Here is a 22,654-nt window from a genome sequence, read left to right on the forward strand (position 1 = left end):
ATTATACAGAGAGTTTAAACCCACTCCTAGGTTGGGTTGGCAGCCCAACACAGAGATGCATCCTGCAGCTGAGATTAATACTCCACAGGTGTCCTTTGTTGGCCAGTTCCAAAAACCAACCTGATACTGCTTTATATTTCACCTGTAAACACTCAAGTCTTAAGGAAACACATACAGAAAATACATTTTTCTTGATACACACAAAGTTGTCACAAGGCACAGTATTTTTCCTTTCAGAAGAAATAAGTGTTAAAGCCTGCAAAAATGCTAACTAAAATATTATTTATGTATATAATATAAATATAAGGATATGTTATAGAAATATAAATATGGAAATAATTGTATATATACTATCACCCACTCCCAAGCATATAATTTCAAACATTTATCCTGAAAATCTGAATTTTGACAAAAAAATCTAAGTTGAAAATAGGCTGTTTAGCAATAGGAGCTTTTGAAGTGCAGAAACCTAGATGCTCTTTAAATTCTTTAAACAGAGAAAAATGAAATTTGGAATTCTCATAAGACTTCTCAACATCTATATGAATATTAGGTCCCAAATTATTAACTTTTCTAGCCAGCTGGTAATTTTTGACCTCACAAATCAAACACTACATTTTCCTCCAAACACATTTTAAGCAAACAAACAATGTCAGAAATCAGGAACCACTTCTTTAAGATGAACAACTATAAAGCACACACACACTAACACAACATATAATCAACATTAGGAATGGAAAAAATCCAGCATACTACCATTTTCATGTATAGCTTGATATAAAAGGTAGAAGCCACCGTATTTCTGCATACTCACTAGTTTTGCACTGACAAATGCGACAACCATTTTGGTCCAGTTTGAAGCTGTAGATACAGTCTTTTTCAGTCAAAGTGCAGTTCACCAAAACCTCACAGGTAGGCGGACCTATTGTGATATACGTTGGTTCTGGGGGTAAGAAAAAAAAAAAACCCAGGATTTGAGATTCTTGAATATTTTAATTATGTTCCCAAAAATCCATACACAATGTAACAGTAAAGAGAATAATTTGAATTACTTTTGTTTCTGATGAATATTCTTGGTACTTTAGATACAATTTGATAAACAGACTTTATTTCAAAGTGATATACACTCAACAAAAACAGCATGAAGCTGCAGAAAATTTTTGAAGCATTGAAATAGAAAAAAATACTGCTTTTTTTTTTTTTTTTTACTATGAAATCAGGTTTTTGCACATGCAGTTTCAAACTAAATGCAAAGTATTTCTTTTGCTCACTTTTTCTTAAGTGTTTAATCAAAACTTCATGCAGATTTTTTTGCTTTAGAAACTGAACAGTTTCTCTAAGGCTGAAGTGATTGATACTACCAAGCTGTACAGCAAACATGGAACTCAGAAGTCAAATCTTTCTCTGTGTGAATAACATCACCTCTACTGACATTTATAGCAGAAGAGACTCTGAACACCAAAAGGGAATGTAAGATGCACTGCATGTGAAAGATCTCTGGAAAACATTTAACATGGTTATTTATTGAATACATCACTTCTCACAGTATTCTTTGCAGTCCCAGATTATGCTTTCTAAGGTTGAGGAGATTATTGCCAATTATAAGTTATATATCAACAGCATAATACTTACTTTTTGACACCATTTAAAAATGATGGAGTATGAAATTTGTTTCGATACATAGGGTAGAAAGAAATATTAATGCACTGTAGTATAGCAAATTGTTAGAATAAAACAAAATCCAGAGACTTATGGAAATAACAAGAAACCTCAAAATGACCATCATGAACCAGGACACAGAACAAAAGCAATACCTATATTTTCTTGAACAACTTTTTGCTCTCTGAGACTAATTTTGCCTATCTTGTGTCCTTCATAGAACTCAGGCACTGGAGAACCAATGAATTCAGTTATGAACATTATTAACGTTATACAAAATGTTCAGGAAACAGAAATTGCCTGATTTAAAGAACTGTGAGTTTTCATTTCAGTGCTTGAAATGTTTAAGTGTACTCTGTTTCCCCATCTCAAAAAATGAAGATTTATACAAAATTAAATTTAAAGAGCATTCCAAAGTGATAAATTGTGAAAATATAGAGAAATTATATGGAATGGAGGTGGCCACATATTGCCATTTTTCATCCTCAGACAACAGATTTTGCCATTTTTACCTATAGGCAGCTAGTCTTTACTTTCAGAATAAGGGCAAAATATTACTCAATGTAGATGAAGTTGTTAGAAGTGTACACTGTTAAACAAAATACTGATTTCTCTGCCTATTGGCTACATTCCAGCAGGCAGCTTTTGCACCCATGCCTTCCCTTCCAGTCAACTGAAAATTATCCTATTACAAGAATGAACTTTTCAGCTTTCATTGTCTTTCACAGTTTTCAGCTTTCATAGCTTCTCTCCAGCCTTGCTCTTCCCAGCACAACAGTTTATACAGCTGATGAACATTTTTAAATCCCTTAAAAATTAGGTCAGCTAACTAGAGTTTGGAATGAAAAAACTGCATTAAAGACACTACAATTAAGTTAGATAACTTCACACTGATCTCAGAGGTCATGGTTCAGATTATGCATTTGCTGAGTAACACTCAAATTCTGTTGTATAATTTCTAGTAGAAAAGTAGCAATACATTTAAAATATATATATAGAACAGCACCAACAGCCTTGTTCATGCACAAACTGGAAGTCTGCATAATGGCATCATGTCTCTCTAGATCCCTCAAATATTTTCTTATTTAAACAAAAATTTTTCTCCCCCTTTTGCTTTTTGGTAGGGATTTAACATAAAAAGTTTGGAGGTCAAAGGATTGTTTTCCTTCAATTCTTCATTTCACAGCTCAGTATTCGCATGTGCAGTGAAGAAGAATAGCCACAATGAGCAAAGTATTTCAAAATGGATTTCCAAACTAGACTTCTTTTAGTCTAAATGAATGCTTTGTAGCTGTTTCCAAATTCATTTAGTTATCTGACTAAATCACATTCATGACTAATACTTAACATTTACAACTTCAGCAAACCATTAGTTTAGGAATCATGGACATATAGCAATATACCAATATATACCAAAAACATGATAAATGCCATTAATTAATCCTGGCTGTTTAGACCTCTGAGTATATAAATTAATTCTGCAACTAAACTGATTTTTAGCATTGCTTCATTCTCTAATCAAAATATCCTAAACATGCATAAGGCCAGAATGCAAGAGATACCCTGAAGCTACATCCAGGTTACTGGTCAGCCACCACAAACCCTATATTTCAAATGACAAATAGGCCACAGCAAAGCTTGTGCTCACAGGTAGCTAAAACCTGTAGTAAAAATCATATGAATCGTTACTGCTGCCCAGGGCAAAATTCACTGACAGTAACACAAGCTGGAGAACTGAAGGAGACTGCAGCTTTACCACCTGACTGCAGATGTGAGGTGGAACATATCAGTAAAAAAAAGCCTACAAAACTTTACTGAAAGTTAGATGCAGGTTAGTTAGTATTCACTGATCCACTTGGGTGTGAAGTAAAAGCTAGAGAGAAAGGGGATTGTGTTTTACTCCCCATCATTACAGTCTACCCCTCAAGGTAAGTGCCCTGTAATTGCAGGTGTAACTTAACATCTAGGAAAACCATTCATAAATCAATCTATCTGTCTGTCTATCTATTTGTCTATCTATCACCCATCCATCCATCTACCTACCTATCTTTGTTGCATAATTTTTAGTGACTTTCAAAAACTAAACATCTGTATTTTGATGCTTCCTTGCCTTGGGCACATGGACACAATTTTGGTGCCTTTGATACACACAGTAACATGGTATTTCATATAAAAAAAATTCATAATTTCATAAAAATGAAATTAAACTTTTGTTGTATTAATTTGAAAAGTTTGTCCTCTATTCATTGTATTTTATTATTCTGTTACCTTCTACTTTTGGACCTTCTTTCAGCATCCTCAGTGTTTCCAGTCAAGCTTACAAATCTGTTTCTTTCTCCCTTCTCTCCCTAAAGGTAAGCCTCGAGATACAGTAATTTTATATGCATGCCTGCTTCTCAATGAGCTGCAAGCAGAGGACAAAAGAAATAATTTCATTCCCTACCCCCACATGAGCAAAAATGCAGCCAGGAAAAAAAAAAAGAATAAATTCAAGCCTTTTCACTTCACTAGACAAGACTCAACAAATAAAGCCAGATCTGCTCTGCCAGACTTCTGGCTATTTGAATAGGCAAGCAGTAGCTAAGCTTGAAAAAGCATGTACCACCACACGATCTGAGCTGGGCTTTCACTGCTGCTCTTGGTAGAAACGGCTGAAGAAAGACCCAGTGCACAAATGCACAGACAATGGCTGGGAAAAGGGCTGCAGTTTCTGCCTGTGTGCTTTACCAACAATACAACTATACCATAGAGAGAAAGAGAGAAGAAAATAAAGAGAAGGGGATTGAAGAGGGTCTGGATAAAAAAATGGATTATTTAATGGAGCACAGATTTTGCTGATACCAAGTGCTTATATATAAAGGCAGATTCCTATTACAACACCATGCTTCCCTATATCCTCTCTGATACCTTCTCTGCTGAAATTTGGTGCAGATTACTAATTTGCTTGCTCTGAGGTTGATAAAAATATTTTAATTAATTTTTTACAATGTCATTTACTTGGAAACAACTTCAATGATTTTAAAATTGACAGCACATATTTCATCTGTTGGTGGACCTTCAGTCTAACTAGTCCATTGAAAAATACTACAATATGTGATCATACCCTGCATCTTATCATTCCAACTTGAAATCAAACTGCATTCATGGTGAAAGAAAGATGACATGCAAGTAATATCTGGAGTCAGCTTTGTCCTTAAGGTCCTATATTAACAATACCAACACAAAAACTGGTTGTGGGAGAAAAAAAAAAAGGAAGACAATATCAGCGTGGAATAGTATTTTCACTGATTGTTTTCAGTCTAGAATACTTTTGTAATATGAGCAAAACCAATCCCTACACACCTCTTTTTTGATTTTTGAGACCTCCCACTTCTCCTGAGAGATGTGGGACAGCTTGTAGCACAAAGAGCAGATATTTTCTTCTGTTAACAATGTTAACTACTATAAATACACAAGAACACAGGATAGCCAATCTGGTCTAGTACTGTGCCTTGTATTTGTTATACTTTGATGAGTATTGAGGTACTACGACACTGCTCAAGTATTCAGATATGGAGAGAAATTGGTGCACCCATGTTTCAGTAAGATCAGGTAAAATTTGTCTCTCTTGATTACAATTTTATTATACTCACAATTTGATCAGTTATTTTAAAAAAATAACGAAAAAGAATGAAAACTGAACTATACCATTGACTGCTGAAGTTTTGGAAAACAAAGAAAAAAAACCAGGGATAATTTACAATTTATTGCAATCTTGTTGACTTCTACTGTTTATCTGCATGTAAAAAACCAAACCATTCACTGAAGATTTTATCATAATTATATAAATTACATAAAAGGTAACTAACTAACTAACTAACTAACTAAAATCCTTCTTAAGTGTGGAACCAGAATGAAAAATTATACCCAGCTTCCTATCATAGTCGTGGTTCAAAACCTGAACTCTGGCCATAGAGTTTGCATCAGAAAGCAAAGAGAGATTACATGTAACTGCTCTACTGCAAAGCCAAAACAAGAGTTCAGTTTTGGTTTGTATGAAGGACAAGAGGGACCTGCACCAGCAGAAGCAGAGCCTGCAGGTAACAAGGAAGTGATGGTTTCCCTCCATTTAGCACTTGGAAGCCTACAGCTGGAGTAGTGTCCAGCTTTGGGCTTCGCAGGAGAAGAGAAACATGGACACACCTGAGCAAGGACATCACAAGGCCGCTGAGCTGGGGCTGGAGAGGTGGCACGTGAGGACAGGCTGAGACAAAGCAGGGCTTGCTCAGCCTGGGGAAGGAGGGTCAGGGGGCATTCTACTGCTGTCTATCACTCCTTAACCCGAGGGTACAAAGACAACAAGGCCTGGCTTATCTTGGACGTGACTCCAGGCTAGGATGAGAGGCAGCAAACACAAGCACGAAATGGGAAATGACAACTTGAAAAAAGCTGTTTTGATCTTCCTTTTAAACCACATTGATCATCAAACTATGACATAGTCATAGAGATTTGTGTGATCTCCTTCCTTCAAAACACTCAAAATTTAACTGGGACCAGGCTCTGACCTTGTGTCTGTCAGCGGACCTGCTTGGAGCAGGAGATAGGACTAGAAAAATCTCTGGTGGTCCTTTCTGACCTGCATGACTCCATGAATTTAACTTTCATATAAACTCAGGACATTTCCAGTGAAAGCAGCAATATCCTTGATGAATCCTAATCAAGGAACTGAAATCAAAAGATAAACATTTCAATTTCTGATGATTTCTGTATGCTTCTGCCAAGAACTGATTACCTTCCTTTTATAAAATAAGTACGTTTGCCTAACACTACCTCTCTGAATCTACTTTGTGACTTAAAAACTAGCTTTTTTATTCAAGAAGCAAAATTTCTTCCAGGTGTTTCTAAGAGCCACAACCGGCTTTAATCAGTCTCATTTTTTTGTTCTCCTTTAAGTTAATACATTACGCAGGCTTCACCTCTCAGCAAAGTGTTTTTATTATTATTATTACATGAAAAACAATCTTCTTTGCTTTGTTTCATTTGGAATGCCGTATTTTAACTCCAAAAAGGTTTTGTTTCATACTTTCAGTAATATTATGAGAGGAAAATACCTACTTCATGGTTTTACATAATTGCTTGTAAGTAGGGAAGTACCTATTGCATTCTAAGCTTTTTCCTCTGCACAACATTTCTTCTGAATAAGCTCAAGAGAATAGGATTCTAGGATGTCCAACACCTATTTTGTTTTCATAAAATGAAAAAGTCTTCTGGGAAAAAAAAAAAATTAAAAAAAAAAAAAAATCATGTTCTAAACAAGGAGAAAGATCTCCAGCATGAATAATAAAGAACATGCCCATGTTTGGAGAAAGTGAAATAGCTCCCTCTTCTGTAGTAATTCATAACACAGACTACACCCTTCAAAGATGTAACATGTTTTGCTCCTATGAAACCAGCATCAACTGATTTAAAGAAACTCAAAATCAGAGCATTCAAGCATTTACCATAAAAAAAACCCCACAAGGAAAAATACCCCAACCAAACAGTTGTCCAACTTTTTACCTAATGTTCTAAGTGATAACTGCCTCAAAACTGGGCCTGAAGGGTGTGCTGCTCAACAGCCTTTCATTCGAGTCTGCATGCTTGTTTAAATTTTGTCTACTGTCCAAAAAAGTTAACTGCAGCCTACTAAGCAGCAGCATGTGTGTTTACTTAAGCTTCCTGTAAAAACATTCATATCATTCCAAGAGTGACTAAATGTTTTCCATCCTCATAGTTCGCATTCCAGCCTTCCCCACCCCTCCAATTCATTACATGAAAAATATCAGTCCTGAGTCCTGGGCTAAAGAATTTCCTTCCTGGGTTTGAAATACCTAATGCCTCACAGGAAATTTTTTCCCAGAATTTAGCTGTGTTGGCTACCAGGGTTCAAAAATTCAGCATCACATAACAATTTATAAATTTATAGAAGGACTTAGGTGACAAAATTTTCTAATGTCACAAGTAACTCTGAAAATATATTCATTAATATCTCCAAACACGTAGTTCAGTTTGGCAGCATTTTTTCTCAAATTTTATTCATGCTGCCAACCTGAAACTACTAAAATATGTATTTTTTCTTTGAAAGTAGCTATTATAATCAAAGACTATTGCTGCAGAGTAAAGAAGCCGGGGTTATATGTATTGCAGTAATGCAATCAAAATACCTACTTTCTACTCCCAAAGTGTAAAGTTAAAACCTTTAGTCTGTCATAATCAATTCCAGTGGTTTTTGGTTTAACAGGCATGTATACTCTTCAAATGAATTTTATTGCTGATAAGAACTTTTTTGACAATTTTAGATGGAATTACACTAGAAACGACCACCTTGTTGTAGCAGGTGGCAATTAAGTCTATCAAGAAATGTCCAAATACATTAAGAAGGCCATTCACTAATTTTTGCTAGGTGAGGATAAACACTAAATTAGTGTACATCTGGGGCCAATCTATGAAAACCATTGGTGCTGAAAAAAATTAGAATGAACCATGAGGCTCATACCCTGACACATATTCATTAGGATTCTCTGGTTATTTACCCTTTCAGCAGTCTTCCACTTAATTCAATGATGAATCACTGAAAACCATGAAAACGTTATTCCTTTCTTTTCCTGTCTATACTAAATAGACAGGAAGAGACTGTATAGTCTTCCTGAATTTCACTGGCTTGCACTGGCCAGTTTGGTTTCATCATACAGTGGTTCAACAGGCTCAGCTGCCTTCTCTAGAACCACAACACTAAATGATGATCTGGCAAACAGAAGCCCAATTCTCTGCAGCGTGGCGTTTGCATCCCTTAATTGACTATGATGAAAGGGCTGGTTAGGAGCTCCAGTGCTGCTGCTGAACAATAACTTAACATTTCATGCTCTAAGGAAGACTCTGGGCCCACACCCCGTGTCAGTGAACACTGCTCACTACCACTGACTTCATCCTGCATGAATCAAATTTCTTTTCACTGGACTCTGCTGCCTGTTTTTACTTAATGAAGTGCTAGACACGCTAAAGGAACTGAACTGAATTACATCTCAGCTAGAGTTTGGATTCCTTTATTGATGAAAATGTTAATTTCTTTTTGTGAAGATAAAGTGTCAGCCATAATGACAGCAAAGTACTGTGGGTCTTATTCATGAAAATCCTCTGAGGGGATTTTGTTTAACACTTAATTTCTCATTCACAGCTTATGCTGGCACCCTGCCACTTGTACCTGAGGGCTCTCTTGCAGAAGGGCGTGCTGTGAGATAACCAATTACCGTGTATCAGCTTTCTCTATGAATAGCCTGAGCCTCTGAGAGATGTAAGGGAATAGAAGCAACCACAGACTTTCCTAAGGGACATTTTTGGCATCAATGCCACTGCTGAACACTTGAATTTATTATCTTGCTTGAAAAAAAAATAAAAAATAAACATCATACTGTCCTAACCAATATTTACCTCCTGTGAACACAGCTATTACTCCAATTTGCAGATGTTTGTCCACAGATGCAGATGGCCTGAGGGAAAGTTATTTCTATCACTGTAGCTTCTTTAGTACTATTCACATGCTATTATATATTCATATGGTATATTCCCTCTTTTTTTTGAAAAATTCGTTAAAAATGGAATTGCTGTTTAAACCACAGTAAAGTTACTGAGAAAGCAAAGTTGTTAGCCCAGCAAGAAGCAAGCAGGTCTGGAAGCAGCAGTACTAACTGCAGCTGATTGCCAGTGGATCTGGTTAGCTGCAATGGAACAGGAACCCAGACTAGCCCCCATGAAGAGCTGGTCTGAGCCAAAAGATGTGTGAGCACATATCAACATTTTTCAATCCCTTATGGCACTTGAAAAACCTCTTTCTCCCCTCCACCTAGCTGTCTCTTTTAATCTGAAGATATGTGATCCTTTCCTTGTGCTGCAAAAATAAGCAATTGGCTCTAAAACCATAGGGAAAGCACAGGAGGCCAGTATGATTGCCTAAGCCTTGGCTCTTAATGAAGAGAAGTCTAGAAAACAAACTAAACCGATAAATAGATAATAGATTAAATAGACAAAGTCAAATCCCAGAGGGCCTATATCATTACAGGAGCTATAGAAGCAATATAGGAGCATCCATCAGAAGCTTAAAACTAATTCTTTGTGCTGGATCCACAGAAGAGAATTGGCCTGCTTTTCCTAGCTCTCACCAGAGAAAGGAGTTACATGGTTTGAAAAGCTGTTTCAACTGAAGAGTCTGAGTTTGGGGACAGGCCAAGGATAAAAGAAGGTCTTCCTCTCCACACCATTGTGCCTCAATATGCCTCTGTCTTCAATTTCATGCCTTTTCTGTGGAAAGGCTTTCTGCCCCTCTCCCTATGGAAGCAGCCACCTCAAAGCACCCAGTCCCCTTCCTCATATACTCGGTTTTTACTAACACGGCCCATGTACAGTCCATGGGTTTTGGCATGTCAGGTAACAGGGAAAGAAGTGATTTAAGTGGACATACTGTATCAAGATGTCTTGCCAAAAGGGTTTTGATTTAGTTAAAAAGACCCCCAAACACTCTCCCCCTGCAAGCCCCCAGCTATATATTGGGCTCTATATTGGTGAGCCACAGCCAACACTTGCATGAACACTGAAAGCTACACATGAATTACCATTACTGCTTTCAGTTATGCAAGCAATTTCCTGAGCAAATCTCTTTTCACTGAGGCTGAAAATACAACTGCCACTCCCTGAACACATCAAAAAGACAATCTTAGTCACAACATGCCACAGAGGGAATTTTGTTTTCCTCAACAACTTTCTGCCTTCCTCTAAATCCCATCTTTATCTTTTGTAATCCAATTCCATTCTTTTTTGTCTTATCTTTTTCTTTGCAAAAACCTTTTTAGGCACTTGAGGACTGCAATGTTCACATTCTGACTTCACAGTTTTATTTTAAGCTGAACCAATCCAATTTATTCAGTCTGTCTTCCTAGGATGTATTTTACAAATTTTGGACTGCACTCATACCTCTCCAATTCTTTCCAGCTTCCACTTTTATCAGAGAAGCAAAGCTCAGACAAGAACCAAGTACCTACTATGTCACCCAGGGACACACCAACCCACAGGAAAGAGGTCAAAAAGGATTACTTCAGCTCTTGTGAATTCACCTCTTGATCTTAATTTCAGTATGGTATTTGCCTTCTCAAGGCCCTGTTAATCCCTGTTCAACATGTTCTTTCCACTTAATCACCAAACTTCTGGAACGCTGCTATTAAACAATCACTCTGGTTCAGGACTCATGAAGAATCTCCTTCAAGCATGTCACGTTCCACTAAGGGGGAACTGTGAGGGGTTGTTTTAAAATAGATGATCTAGGATGGAATTAAGCCACATGAGGCAAATTTATATCTGAGAACTGTTTATTGGTCATGAAAAGGGTGATGCCCAACTAAAGAAGAGTAGGAAAGACAGAAAAGGAGGAAGGAGAAGGAAAGAGGGGAAAGGAAAGGAAAGGAAAGGGGGAGGGGAGAGAGAGAGAGAGATGGGAGACAGAGAGAAAAAGCAGGTGTTACGACCAGAATTTGGGGGTCCACGTGGCAGGGGTGTGTGCTGAGGAGCCCGCACAGCTCCTGGAGAGGCACAGCTCCCACAGCAACAGGACCAGGCATGAGGTGTAAGGACATCAGGCAGGAGGTCCAGAACCCTGGACAGGGTTGCAGCAGGGATTGTGGTGACAGGCTGCATCAGTGACACAGGGTTGGAAGCTCAGACAGGAACCCGGGCAGGAATGCATGGGGCAGGTGATGGCTGGAGTAGGTGAGGAAGATGGAAGTGGTAGGACAGGACACTGGAGGTGGCCAGCAGGTGTCCAGCCAGTAAGAAGGAGAGCGAGTGAGAGCAAGCAAAATGGAAGTGAGGGCAAAGAAGAGCCCAGTAGCTTGTGACACAGCTACTTTTATACCCTCCAGCTCCTCCCAAGGTCTGCTCACTGGCAGGAGACCACTGGCCCAGCTGAACATTCGACTGCAGTCCATCGGTGGAAACCTTTTGCCACCGGACTGGAGAACCTCTCTGGAGGACACAGTGTCCTTGGTGGTCACCTACTGACTGCCTATTCTCTTCGAGACATGAAATGGCTGTCAGGCAAAGTCTTCCTAGAGACAGGGCTTTCCTCTATCTTTTCCTAGCTGCCTCCTGCAAATGGCACATGTGCAGTCCTTCCCCCATATACCTCTGCTCAAACAGTGTTGAGACAAAAATCAAAATTACTCTGGTTCCTCGCAGCATGTTGTATTTTCCCTTGTTGAATTTGGCCAGTATCCTTCTGTCAGTTGTTTGCTTTAAAACACATAGGAATTAATACTCTACCCTCCAAGACACTGGCTGTTCTTTTTAGCTTTGTTGTCTAATAAATAAATTTAGTTTTGATCTGAGCTAGTAAATACATCCAGCAGAGCTGCTAAAGATACTAGTGGATACCAGCTACAGTGCAACTCAAGAGAGGCTGTCCACAGAACTGGAAATCAAATCCATATACAAACTCATTGTATTGGCACACCACATCCATAAATGCCATAAAAACCCCTCTCCTTCATGAACCTACCCCCATACTCCTATCTCTTCCTCCTCATCAATCTCCCCAGGGAGCTCCAGTGTAAAGCATCTCCAACACCTCACTCAGCCTCCCCTTCCAGCAGCAGCAGGCAAGACTGAAGTGAGGGGAGTGACTGTTATCATCTTCTCTAAGTCCAGCAAACCCAAGGCAGGCATTCAGAAAATTACACATTTCAAACCAACCTGGGCATCCAATCAACATGGGAACATGTATTGCATAGCATAGATACAGGATATACTCCATGGATACATATACAGCAGCATGTCAGGAAGAATTAAGAAGGGTTACTGCAGAGAACAGATACAAATCAACTCTGAATATGAATAGCAACAGAAATATCACAATTGCTCCATCTTGGTCTCTAATTTAGAATAGTGTCACCAGCTACTTTTATGTAACTTCTGCCTGTACAATCCTCAGCCCGTTTTGCTCACTGCAGTGGTAAGAACATCAGGATTTTCTTCACAAGGGAATGGGAATGTTCTAGTTTGGTCTGAATTTACTATATTCAAAGGCTGGATACGTTTGTGTGCTGACATATTGTGCTCATATTTCAAGAATCTTTGTACATAGAATTTCTAGCACATTATATGTGATCTCTGGCAGCAAAATTTTTCTGCAAGTGTAATCCAAGAAAAAATTTATCCTTACGAAGCTGCTGGAATGTAAACTTATCCTGGGGAACAAATATGTGCTTCACTGAAACTGATTATAAATCAGCCAGGAAATAAATGAATTGGCAGAACTGCAGGTACAGCAGCATTTAGATCAAAGACAGAGAAGAAGACTCAGAAGTGACTGATACTAATAACCTTTTACTCTGGATGAGCCACAGCCAGGCCAGATCTACAAGCAGTTTTGATTAGAATTTTCTCATCAGTTTCATGCCCCACGAATCCCTGTATCTCTCAATACTTCAAACCAAAATACATGACAGAAGTATCTTTGACTAAATGTTTTGGTTTGCATATTAAAGAGCTTATATCTGACATGCTTAAAGTAAGCTCACACAATTGAAGCTGGCTTATGGAAGTGGGTTCTCTTTCAAATATAAATAGAAGTCTAATGAGAAATAAATGCATGCTTAAAAATAATGATAAGCATCTAAAATGTCTTCCTTATTATTCTTTATCTAACACTTATTTCTAAAGAGAAATATGGGTATGAACGGGTCCATCAGCAACTGAACTGACTAAGATAGTAGGGGGTTTTCAGCAGGCCCCATTCTTCTTACTGATTTAGAACTGATGCATAGTTAAGATCCTAAAATACAAATAATTATTTCCTACATTCTTCATTAGTCTCCACAAAAAAAAAAAAAAAAGAAAAAGCAAAAAGTAAGAGCTACAGCTAAATCAACAAATGTATACAAGTAAGAGCAAAAAAGTAAAGTATATTTATGATGCAATTACATAATGCAACTTTTGAAAACAAGTAATTTCAAGCTAATCTGCAAAAACTGTGTTATTTCTTTATGGTGTGTATTCTTGTTGAGAGTGTTGGGATGTGAGTGACAACTGGAAGTTGTTCAAAAAAGGAGTGCAAAATGAGGTATGTTTATCTTTACAATCACTAGTAAACTGCTATTTCAAAATCAGCTGCAAAGTTTACATTATTTTTCCCCATTTACTAAACATATCACTAAAGCACACTGCTTTTCTCCTCTAATAACTTGCATAGTTGAAAATATGACCCTCATGTAATATCACCAATGCCAGACCTTTGCCCACACTAGATAAGAATTCTTCTTCTCTTTCCTGAAGAGTAGGAAATTAGAGAAGCAGAAGGATGGAGAAACCAAACTGGAGAGCACAGGACAGTCAACACTTCTGCTCATACAGTGCAGTGCAAAATTCAGGTTAAGCTGTGGATATGCAAGTGCAATGAAGTGGCATGCAGAAAAGCTTCAAATGGCTGACAATGATGAATTTTAATTCCTTTAGGAAAAAATGTGCCTGGACTTTACTTCATTGCTTGAAGCTCCATTAGAATTTACTGCACATCTTTTTCATTAGAATCATTAAAATCAATGTTTTGACAGCCAACTTCCCAGCCAGGACTTTATTCTCCCCTGTTCCCACCACCCCTGCAGGTCATGGATGACACAGTGAGTATCAGTAGCAGAACTTCATCAACAGAAACAATGCTAAGGAAAAAGATTGAGAAGCTGATTTAAAATGGGAAGGAGCACTGATCCATGAAGCTTACTTGATTAAGAGAATAGAGATGTCAGGTGTCTGTATGATGGCAGAAACAAAGTAGCATTTTAGATGGGACTAGATTGTCATTAAAATGATACAACTAAAATTCGGGGAAAATCAGTAGTGTGAAGGAAGTAGAAGTTTTTAACTGCCTTCCCACGGCACGGATACTTCTCCAGTTCAGCCTTAGAACAAGCAGAACATCAGAGAACATAATCTGAAGAAGCTCCTGCCTACTGTGTTAGCAAGGGACAGCTGCATTGTAATGAAAGCAGACAATACTTGTTTCCTGCCCCACACATTAAACTCCAAGTAGAAACACTACTAATCTCAGATTTAGGGCTTAAGACACGTGAAGCTAACTGACCTTGGAGGTGGGCCAGAAGTCTACAGCTAACACACAAGTCCCTGCTGCCATCAGCTCAAACATTACCTTTTAAAAAAATAATTTTAAGATACACATTCTTAATGTTAAATGCAGACAGTCAACACCTAGCATTGTTATTTTTTCCTAATGTTTTGGGATTTTCTTATTGTGTGCTTTCAAAGAAAAATATTAACAGATTCAGAAAGACACACAGGACTCATGCTTTAAATCAGGTAGCACCTTGCTCTCATGAATCTAAATACTTTTATTCAGGCTGCTAATCACAAGGCATAACAGCCTTGAACTTGTTTGATGCCCCAAAACATAACTTCAAGAGATTTGCTGGTACCTAAGTACGCTGAAACTCTGTCCTAGCATGAACTAGAAGTGCTTCTACTAATTGTTGGTTCCACCACTTACATAATTTCATTGCCCATTGAAAAAAAGTCACCAAGGCAAATGTGATGCTTTTAAGCTTAAAACATAGGAAGGAACATTCTGAGGAACATATATTCCTCAAAATACCATTCAGTGTCACTGCCTCCCAGATGACACACTCAAAACTAGATGACTACAATTAAGCATACATCATACAACAGCTAACACGACAAACAAACAAGAAGTCAGATTATCTTTTAATAAAACATAAATTAGATGACACAGGGACCTCATTTAAATATTGATTCCACAATTCTGCTGTGCCACTTTTCATCCATTTGTATCATAAGTATGATTGCACATCATATGTCACTGACTCGAGACACTACAAAACAACTTTTATGGACTTCAAAAGTTGTAGCTACATCTTCTAAAAGTAGAAACATATTATTGCATAGAATTATGCAGCCTAGTCCAGAGAACCTAACCTGTGTCCTGAGAGCACTGCAGAGGCATTACTGTGGTGTGCTAATGAAGCAGCAGCTTGTTTATGTTGCAACCTCAAGCAATGAAGGATGGAAGCCTACACTTGACCCTGTGTTTGCTCCCATGGTTCTTCATAATTAGCTTATATACATATATATATACACACACACACACATATATATATGTATACATTTAATTCAATTATCTCTCATCCATTTTCTCTACTCTGGAACAGGAAAATAGAGACATTTGCCTATCCTTTCCTCATTAGAGGAAAAGAATCCTCTCAGTGTATTAACATGTTGAAAACACTTTCATCAGTCTCTCTCTCTCTCTCTCTGTCCTGCCTTCCCAAGCTGGCTCAGACACCTAGATAATGAGGGGTGACAGCACAGGCTCTGTGATACCCATCCTGAGGTGATCACTGGGGATTAACAGCAGTTAACCTGCTTCCTCACAGTGACATTAATTCAGTGCAAGTAGTGCAATTCTGCACAAATAAATGTACAATAAAAGTGCTTCTACACATTGTATTAAACACCTTCTTCATACCTAGCTTTGTGAATTCTGGAGTTAAAGAGCACCTGTAAGAAATCTTTATGCTCCTCAGATTTATCATAAAAAATAATATCCCAGTGAGCTTACTTGGATGGATACTGCAAACAGAGAAGGGCCCCGAGACATATGTAGATACACAAAATCCTATTTTTTTTATCAGAGATGGAATGAGAAAAACTCAAGTGGCAACTCACTGAACCCGCACAAGTGCTTGTGTACTGTGAAGATGGCTCTAGGTCTAGATGAACCATTTCTAAATTTATCTGGTGTTTTTCCAGATGAACAGCTACTCCACAAAACGCAGCTCTAAATGTACATTTACATATACAATTCAAAATATTTTTTTTAATGTCTCCGTTTGCAATGCTGATCTTAACCACCTCTTACTATATACTCTTTGTGCCAAAAGAGTACCAGGGATTGCCAACATACAGGTGGTAGTTAAACCACGCTGACGTTTTCTGCCCTCAGGAATTATTCAGTAACCAGCCAACGCCGTACCAGCTTCTTCAACCCTCAAAATTTTAAGGTAAACCGAGAATTGCCAGGTAAGCTGTAGCCATGACAGCCCAAAGCCAGGTGAGGGGGAATATTGCTCTTACCTTCACACACGGGGCAGCACTCCCCGGGGACCTTGACAGGGTTCAGGCAGCTCTGGCCGCAGGCCGTGGCCACGCAGTGCGGCTCCCCATTGATGCACTGGCAGAACGTGCAGTCGTCCTCCCGCCAGCGGTCCCCGTGAGCTTGGATCTGCCCATTGGCATAGCAGCCAGCAGGGTTGTTGACTGGATAAAGTGGGTCTGAAATGAGAGCAATTGCAAAAGAATGTGCGTTTTAGTTAATGTTTCAATTCTTTTTTGTTCTTCAGGGCAAAGTGGTTCTTGGATCTATTGATTCCTTTTTTTGTACCAACACTTCTAGATGTCCCACTGGAATGACTCGTGTCAGCACTGCAACGCTTTCATGCTACGAGCAAAGATGAGGCCTCTGGCACACTTGTTGCTGGAACAGGAAGAGAGCCTCCACCTCATTCCACTTTTGGATATATACTACCTTTTTGAACAGGGTCAGTTTTCAATTTAATTTCTGTTGAAGTTTTGCCCCTTGAAAGCCAAAAGTCTCATTTACCTGCTAGCAATCAAATTAAAATCTGGGTACTTAAATAACAAAATTTTAGAGAGCATACTTTGTGTAAGATTTCTCAAGTTCCATGCAAGTCTAACTCATTACTTGAAATAAAAGCAGCTTTTACTCGTCAGAATTAATAGTACTCCAGAGATCTGCTATGTTGCACTGATCTTAATAGTCAAAAAGACTATTAAGTCACTTAATCTTTATTATATTTTTGACTATTAAGATATATACATTATATGTGAATGTACACAACTTATCATGGTGGCTAATAAAAGGTAGCTGTCAGGCTCAGAAATGAAGTATCTGAGAATGTACAATAAATAATAGGTCAGGCAAAGCAAGCAATACTACGAATTACATATTAAAGCAAATTTAATAGATTAAAAGCAATAAATGTACCTGAAAAGATATTTTTTAGCAGACATCAAATAAACACAAGTGATTTATAATAAATCACTTAACACAGGAGTGTAAAGATGGAAGGACTGGGAAGAAGTAAGATGCCTTATCTGAAGGAAAAAGGGGATTGAATGAAACCTGGATTATGTCTTTGAAGTTTCATCAATCCCCTTTGGAAGGAAGGCAATGCATTTTGAATGTAGATAAAACCTGTAGCAGTGCCAGTAATTGTTGTCTTATTCTAAGCCACTTTTTGATAATCCAAACATCCTGAGCTGTACTGATAATCAGAATTTTAGTAAAATTCTGATTAAGCCCAGAACCAGATGGTTGGAAAATAAGGCATTTAAAAATTAAAATGCTTCCTAAATTCTAAATTCTTCTAATTTCTAATTTCTTCCTAAATTCTTAATTTGCATCTTTTACGTTTTAGGATGATTTTGCATCTGTAAGTAACTGGTTTGACCTAGCCAAAAATCAAATCATATACAATGCAATGTAGTGAATTTTATCAGTCAACTTATCATTTGACTTATGTACATATGTACATTGACAGAGGACTATAGAAAAAGCACAGAAAAGGCATACAAGACTTGTGCTACTTGTAATAGTCTTCTATGCACATAGTTCAAAGGGCTCAAAGCACATAGTTCATGGTACCCTTACAAGGTCACTAGCATTTAAAGCTATAAATTAAGTCCAGCAAATTACATCTCCTAATGCTGCTATAGCCTACAGAATTTTGAGAAAGAACTCCTCCTGTAGTTAAGTCAAGAAGGGCTTTTGCCTGTATTACACAACTCACACCAAATTTACTACTTGCCATTTTAGAATTCCTGAAGAAAAGAAAGCTTTATATTTCTTGATATTTCTATAATCAAGTGAAAATTTGCAGGAAGCAACTAATCACCTTGACAACAAGTCATGAAATATTCAACAGAAGAAGGACAGGTAGAAAAATGCCACTTCTTCAACTGCTTCAGAAAAGCATGAATGGGTGGGCTGATATGTTCTGCCCATTTAAAATACCTGATCTTGTCAATTTAGGTGTCAGCTTTACTGAAGTTATTTAAAAAGGGATGAGAGGCACCTTTTTTTTTCCTTTTCTTGAAAGTGTTTAAAGGAACCAGGACAACTATAATATGCTAATGGAACCAGCTGTCTAGGCTCACTTAAAAGAATGCCACCAAAACAAGGGGAATTTCTAGTAAAAACACCATGTATCACACAGAATTCAGAAGTCAGACTTCCTGCACTTAGTGCCATAACCCCTATCAGAAGAATACACAACAGAAAGAAGTAAACCATATAGCACCAGGTGGTTTGATGAAGGACCCCATAACTTGGCATTAAGCCACAGTCATTACTAGAAAACACAGACTACTCAATAATTATATAACATTACCCATTTTATTCTTACTAAGGACTTGTCTTAAAGAAATTTCTACTGCAGACTAATACACACCAATTCATCAACATGAAATGAAATGTTATCAGGTTTTCTTGCTAGTCTGATTCAAGCGTTGCAAAAATGGAGAAATCAAATTTTATCGTGGTATGATGATGATAGAACAATTTATGGATAAATAATAAGGTAGTTGAATATTTAAATCATCAAAGATCACAAAGGACATATCTAGATCTGCAAATCCAATGTGGAAAACCAGCACCCATATCTGAATATGACAGAGAGATCAGATAAAGCAGATATATAGATACATTATTTATATATCTATATAAATAATTGTCACAATGATTTCATAATACCAAATCCAGGAATATTCACAATGAGAAAAAATAGTAATTATAGGATTTGAAACCCAGAGATTCTATATATTATATAAAATGAGCAGCTCATACAGTAATTTCTTCAGGAGTGGATCTGCACTTAGCTGGGGGTGAGGTTCACCACATCAGACATGCCTTCTCTAGACTTTTTCAATGTCATTAAATGACAATATAGCATAGATTTTTTTATTTTTTTCTTACAACATGAAGGCTCTTGTAAATGTAGGTGCAACTGCACCAGGAAACACCAAAATTCTAGGATCCTGCCTTCAAGTATAGTCAGCATCAAATGTCTAGGCCATGTATTAACTCAGGGCAAATATGGATTGGTATCTCTCTGGAATACTTAAACCTACAACATTTGCATTTCAGTTTCTCTACATGTGAACACCATGTATCAACCTGACACAAATGTACACTAAAATATAGAAAATATACACCAAAATATAAAAAAAATTGAAATACCCTTTAAAAAATTACTTCCTTACTTACCCACCTGATACCTTTTCATCCAGACTTTGGGTTTAAATCTCTGAAGCTTTCAGTAGCTTGTAACAGAACAAGCCATTTTTCACCAGATCCTGTGCTGAGTGAGAGGGTCCAGCTCTTACAGCTGCCTCTATTACGTGTATTTTTATGAGATACTTTCTAATTCTCTGCTTGGAATAAAACATGACTACAATGGATCTTCTGGCTTATTTGCTCCTGCAAAGACCTACAGGAACAATGGTCTTAAGGAGACTGCAAAGTGTTTGAAATTCACAGTAATTACTAGATTCCTGTCCTCTGAGGAGGAGATATCAGATTTCCAAGTGGTTTCACTTATTGAGAAGATATTCCTATGTCCACACTTAAACAAAGGGACTAAAAGTGCTTCACAAGCCTTTTGGCTACCTGGTGGCCATAGCCTGACCCTCACTGAGGCAAGATGCAAGTGCACAGCACCACCCCTATCTTCCTCTGCTGGAATTCTGGTTGCATTCTGGCAGAAGATGCCTCAAATACATTCTACTATAAGCAAAAGGGTCAATGTGAAATGTCCCAAAGAGCCCTTTTTAGGAGGACTGCAGGCTTAGCAAGGCCCTCAGCAGAGCAGAGGAGGAAGAGAAAAACATTGATATTGGGCTGCTGCCCCTTTGCTTTGTTTGCTCATGTCCATTGAACAGGCAAATGAAAAAAAAACCAAAAAAAACGCCATCAGAACTAAAAGCAGACAGGATTAAAAAGAGACTGTACCTTCACAGACTGGGCAGCACTCTCCTTCTGGCACATAGTACCTGTCGCAGTGTAGCTCACCACACTGGGCAGAGAAACAAATAGAGACGCCCCCTTGGCACCGACAAAATCGACAAGCATCCATCCGAAACATGTCTCCATCATAATATTCCATGCTGTTAAATATGCAAGTTGGCTTCACTTCTGAAAGAAGAAGAAGAAAAAATATATATTTTACAGATATTGTTAAACAGGAAATGGTTAAGCTTACGTTGCTACTGACAAAAACAGATATAAAAGAGACAGTCAATTTTTCTCTTATTTTGTAAACTCAATGACAATTTCATTTTAAGAAAATGGCGTATTTTATTTTCTGTTTCAACAATGGAAGAATTTAAAATGCTGTTCAAAATAACCTTCAGAGCAACTCTCTACAATTAAAAGTCGTAATTAAAAAAAATTAAAATCTTGGGAAAAAGGCTGCAGTACTGGTATTTGTTTGCAGGTGTTAAATATTTCTCATTCTCGATGAACCTGAAGATAGTTCAAATTTCAGCACACAAAACAATATGCTTTTGTTTTAAGAAGTCAGTTTCTGATATTTCTTAAGTGTAATCTTTCTCTCTGTAGGACTGACTTGACCACCTGACTTGGTACTCAGGTGGATAAATTGCACTAAAGTTGTCCAGTCCATAGGTTAAAAAAACCCAAAACAAACAACAAACCATAAAACAAAATCCAAACATTTTGTGACTGCATGATCTATTATGCAGAACTAAACACCTCCTTTTCCAAGCAACATGGAGCAGTAATAACCATCTCACAACCACAAAAAAATCCTCACAACCAAAGAAAAAACCTCAATTGTAATAGTAGTTACATGAGCACTTCATTATTTCAGAAACATAAGATAGGTATTTCTTGTATGCCTCCATCTACAGCAGAGCCTTGACATGTAATTAAAGCCAAACTTTGTGGGAAACTAAGAGCCCCTCAAAATTTTCAAATATTTTGGGAAGAACATTGCTCATTTACTTTGTTAACATTCAAAAAAAGAGGAAAAAAAAGAGATGTTAATTAAACAGTCTGCAGATTTAATCAGTTTTTTCTCATTATTATTATTACTATTTTACACCAAAGAAATTTGTTTCCACATTCTGAGGAACATCTACACATCATGTATATATCATAAGGTTTTCATAGAGGTTTTGACCCAGCAGTTACCCCACATTTATGAACCCACCTCCATCACCTATTGCCCACTCAGTTCACCAGCCCAACAACCCCCAACAATGATCCTCCCCCTTCCACAAACACTGTGCAGCTCCACGGCTTAGGGCTGAATCATTGTGACTGAAGACACTGTAGAAAATACACTCCAAATTTATGTTCAACTACAGTACTCCACATTAGTCATTAGGAAATCATGACTTCACAGTATCATCATTATATTACTCAATTACTTATGCCCCCCTCCCTCTTCCCCACCTCAAAATAAAATTTTGGCCTCCTATGACATTAGCCCAAAATCTGTGAAAGCAGCCACCTGAAGTACAGCACTATCTAGTCCACCAGTCTGTTTTTCTCAGAAATTGTAAATCTAGCAGTCTGAAAAAACAAAGGTTCTGCAAACAGAAAGCTATTTGTTTCAGCAACAACATTATCAAATACTGTAGGTAAATCCAACATGTTCCATTGCATTTGAAGCAAACAGCAAAGGAAAGAAAGGAAAATTGTCCATGTTTGTGATTTCTGTAGAACAGATGGTAAAGACTATTTACTAACATATATAATGCCTTGCCACATAGAGTTGAAAACTGTGCCCACTTTATCATCAGGTGATTTTTCTTTTGCTTAGTGATCAATCTCACATGGGAGATGAAATATTTTTAAATAAAA

At 37.6% G+C, this 22,654-nt stretch overlaps 1 protein-coding gene across 4 annotated transcripts in view; it reads right to left on the bottom strand.

The window, feature by feature from the left end:
* CRIM1 (cysteine rich transmembrane BMP regulator 1) overlaps positions 1–22,654 on the bottom strand; it is a 174,623-nt gene that overhangs the window by 35,275 nt on the left and 116,694 nt on the right. For all 4 annotated transcript variants that reach the window (XM_086878121.1, XM_086878123.1, XM_086878122.1 and 1 more), the window contains 3 exons: positions 20,777–20,959; positions 16,822–17,019; positions 815–943 (listed from right to left, as the gene is read on the bottom strand). In XM_086878121.1, the coding sequence (XP_086734247.1) occupies positions 815–943; positions 16,822–17,019; positions 20,777–20,959 (510 nt within the window). The remainder of the gene's footprint in view (positions 1–814; positions 944–16,821; positions 17,020–20,776; positions 20,960–22,654) is intronic.

The sequence above is a fragment of the Cyanistes caeruleus genome, chromosome 2 (assembly GCF_971803275.1).
Source record: "Cyanistes caeruleus chromosome 2, bCyaCae1.hap1.1, whole genome shotgun sequence".
NCBI lineage: Eukaryota > Metazoa > Chordata > Aves > Passeriformes > Paridae > Cyanistes > Cyanistes caeruleus.